Genomic DNA, 4,139 nt, shown 5'->3' on the forward strand with positions numbered 1-4,139 from the left:
AAGTTGACTTATATACAGATAATGTTGTTGTTGCTGCTGCTGCTATCATTTTTTAAATTACTATTATTAGTAGTGCATTGCAGAGGTAATAATTAAGATCTGGGATTCTCACACAAGTTCACACAAAAATCTACTCCTGAAAAATAATTAGTCCAAAGCCATTGTTACCATGTTCTTACATTGACACAACCACCAACAATAGAGGCCTAACATAAAGGAAGACAATGAGAGGTGAGTAGGATGGCCCAGGTGTGTGGAATTTATTTTGATATTGAAAATATTCAAAAATATTCAAAGCAATTATTGTTGTGGCACACAACAGGAAAGGAGCATAACAGTGTTAACTAAGATGTCCAGTGAAACATTTCTGCATATCATCAACATTAGTGCAGAGTCAAGTATGAACTCATCTGTAAAATATCCAAACAGCTCACAAACACAAAAACACACATTTCAAACCTGTGTTCCTAGTCTTATTAGTAAAGAGCTCTGAGGAACCATATCCAGTCCTGCAACTCACCAGCTCCCTGTCAGAGAATGAACACACAGACACACACACAGAGAGAGAGAGAGAGTCTGTCAGATTGTGTCTTTTAAAATATGTCACATGTCATAAAAACACATCAATCTATGAACAGTATTTTGAAATGAATAAATAATAATAATAATAAAAATAGATATTCCATACCATTCAGTGAGAGAAGTGAGAGCGACGGGAGGCAGCAATCCGTCGGATGTCGGGCCTGTATTCTGTTGTAGCAATCCTGAGGCACTCTCCAAGATGTGTGTTGGATAGTCTGTTTCTGTCCTGGGTCTTTAGGGAGTTCATTGACGAAAATGATGACTCGCATATGTATGTGGAGGGGAACATCGTGAGTAGGAGCATTGCAATAGCTCGCGTGTTTTTAAATCGAGCCTGGGGAACCACATTGAGCCAAAAGTCACTCACTGCAACGTCTTGGTGTTGCGCTTTGAGCAAATCAGACGCTCCCATCTCCAAGACCTCCATCTGAAGGGATGCCTCATCTATGGAAGGCAGCAGCCTTTTGGCTTCTGTAGTCCACTGGCCGTCGGCGGACACGGAGAATGGCTGTCTCAGGAAGAGAAGGATGTCACCTGAGAGTTTAGGGGAGCTTTCAAATCTTTCTTTGAAGTTTTCTGCCAGCCTGGTCACGAAATCCTTCATTGCAGCATCCTCTCTCTTTTTTGTCTTCTCGCAATGCTCCCGCAGCCGCGGAAAGTGTAGTTTTCTCCCTTTAATGTCCCTCTCCAAAAGTGTCAGCTTTGACTGGAAAGCATCAACCGCCTCGTACACGTCTGCGACAGTGTGATTTCTGCCTTGTAACTGCAGATTAAGCTGATTCAGATGAGACATAATGTCGCACAAAAAAAACACACGTGCCATCACCTTGTCGTCACTTAAAAACAGCTGGAATTCCTGCACTTTTTGGCTCTGCAAGCTGGATAGAAATGACGCGAGCTCATCGCGCAGGTCACACACTCTTTCCAACACGCGGCCTTTACTCAGCCAGCGCACATCGTTATGCAGCAAGAGATCATGATGTTCCGCTGACATTTCCTCCAGGAATGTTCTGAGAAGGCGATGTTGCAGACTAGAACTCTCCCGAACAAAATTAACCAGTCTGGTCACCGTATCCATCGCCGTCTTCATTTCCCCACACAGTTTAGCGCACAGCACAGATTTATGGATTATGCAATGAAATGTCAGGAGCGCTGGGTTAACAGTGGCAAGTCTGCTTACCAAGCCCTTGTGTGGTCCAACCATAGACGGAGCCCCATCGGTGACCACGGACACGATTTTACGTACATCCAACCCGTTCTTCTCGAGGAACTGCATCAGCTCATTAAAGACGATTTCCCCAGTTGTGCGCCCAGGTAGAGGGAGTAAACAAAGGAGCTCTTCCCGGAAAGTTTTCCCATCACAGAACCTCACAAACACAGCTAATTGTTCCATATCGGTCCGGTCACAGGACGAATCTATTGCGAGTGACATGGCTTCTGCTGTCTTTAAATCAGTGAGTAGACTGGAAAAACACTCCTCCGCTAAAACTTCCACTCTTCTTGTTGCCGTATTAGCCGACAATGGCACCTGCTTTAATAGCTCCACAACAGTCTTCTTGTTTTTCTCATCGTGACTTAAAACCTCTCCAGCCATGTCTATTGCACACTTTTTAATCAAGTCAGCATCAGCAAAGGGCTTTTTAGCTTTAGCCAAGTTCCATGTAACTTGCAGGGATGCAGCTGTGGCGCTCTCCTGTGCAGATGTTGATTTGCTCATAGTTGACACAGAGTGCTTGTATGATGTTATCATGTTCGCAATTTTTTGCTTGCGTTGCTCTGACTTTGCAGGGTAGTTTGCAGTGAAACTTGCTGAATGCATTGTGTTGAAATGCCGTTTCAGATTTTCTGCTTTGCAGACAGCTACAGTCTGCATGCATATGAGGCATGTTGGCTTAGAATTGGCGTGGTCAGGCAAAATGAAACAAAAATTATCAGTCCAGTCAGTTTTAAACTGTCTGTTTTCTTGGTCAACTTTCCGCTTTTTACAGGCCATGTTGTTCTTTCATAGTCTGACTTACTTTGATATGCCCGGGGATGGCAGGGTTGGCGCTGCTTAATCATTGTGCATGTGCAGTTTGTTATTGTTGTTTTCGCGCGCTCTAACTGTATCAAATGTACGGTGTGGCGTGAGGTAAAAATAACAGTGCGACAGGCGCTTTATGTGCGTGTGTGTATGTGCGCCAGCACCTCGCCGAAAGATGAGTTTGCATTTCTGAATATTACTGCATTCGGTGCGGGCCAGATGTTTAGCTCTCGCGGGCCGGATGTGGCCCGTGGGCCGCCTATTGGGGATCCCTGAGTCAGGACTATGAAATGGTTTCCCTTTAGCCAGTGTGTAAATTTATCACAATTTGAGAGCAAAAAACTCTAATCTATGAGCCGGGTAGCGGGACTGTGACTTAGACAATGTCTTATTTACAAAGGCTATGGGTCTTGGTCTCTTTTCACCATCAGGCACTTGACTAAGGACATCCACTGAAACATCGTTAGAGAGGGCAAACGGTTTCTTGAAATCTTGGTGGGCCAGAATAGCAGTCTGAGTAACCGCACTCTTGATCTTCTCATCTGCCAGCTGATAGTCAGTAGTCCAATCCATGGGCTGTAGATGTCTTGGCTTGCTGGCACATGACTTTCCATTTGTCCTCTTTTTTTCCTGTCCTGCATTTAGCGCGAACAATGGTTTTGCCATGCTTGACAGACCTTCGATGAAGTTTGAGTAGTAATGATCCATGCCAAGGGAGGATCTTATCTTTGTTGGTGAAGGGGTTTCACCGTCATTCTCCATCAAGTCTGCCGCTGTCACCTGGTTGACAGTTTTCCTGGGTCGGTTGCAATGCCCTCTGCATTCACAATGTGACCTAAAAACTTCACTGACTCTCTGAGGAAATAGCACATTTTCCATGCCAACTTCAGGTTATGTTCCCTGAGGCGAGAGAATGCCATCTCCAGACGATCCAGTGCCTCTTGCTCACTTTTTCCAACCACAAGGGGGTCATCTAGGTAACAGAGAAGGGAGAGATCATTCTGATGTCCAAAGATTGACTACATCATTCTGCGGTCACCCTCATGTATTGGAATGCTTTAAAATCCTGACGTTAAATCCGTAGTACTGAAGAAGCAGTTCCCACCCAATATGCAAGGGCATTGCCCTAGTGCGGCAATGGGTATGCATCCTTCTCTGTTCTCTGGTTTTACCATCTGAAATCAGTACATATCCGGAGTTCTCCTGGTGGTTCCCAAACCAACACAAGCCGTTGGATTTTCGAATAATGCCCTTCTCCTCCATTGCGTCCACAGTCTGCTCAGTTTCTGGTAGTTGGATGGTGGGATCCTTCTACATGGCAAATGGAAGGGCCACTCATTCTTCAGTCGAATCCTATGGACAACTTGCTCCCTCATACTGAGAAACTAGGCCAACAAGTTTTGCTTTCCAGAAGTCAGACACTTCACAGGACTGTACATCTATCTCAATTAAACCTAGTTCCTGCAGTTTTAACATGTTCTCTTCTTTTACCGTCTCAGAGGACTCAGAGTCTAGTGTCTCAGCCTGGGTAACA

At 44.9% G+C, this 4,139-nt stretch overlaps 1 protein-coding gene across 1 annotated transcript; it reads right to left on the reverse strand.

Annotated features, from left to right (window-relative positions):
* Positions 1-691: 691 nt before the first annotated feature.
* LOC140999730 (protein FAM200A-like) lies at positions 692-2,332 on the reverse strand. The gene has a single exon (XM_073470250.1). The coding sequence runs from the start codon at positions 2,330-2,332 to the stop codon at positions 692-694; it is 1,641 nt and encodes a 546-aa protein (XP_073326351.1).
* Positions 2,333-4,139: the final 1,807 nt, after the last annotated feature.

The sequence above is a fragment of the Pagrus major genome, chromosome 7 (assembly GCF_040436345.1).
Source record: "Pagrus major chromosome 7, Pma_NU_1.0".
Lineage (NCBI taxonomy): Eukaryota > Metazoa > Chordata > Actinopteri > Spariformes > Sparidae > Pagrus > Pagrus major.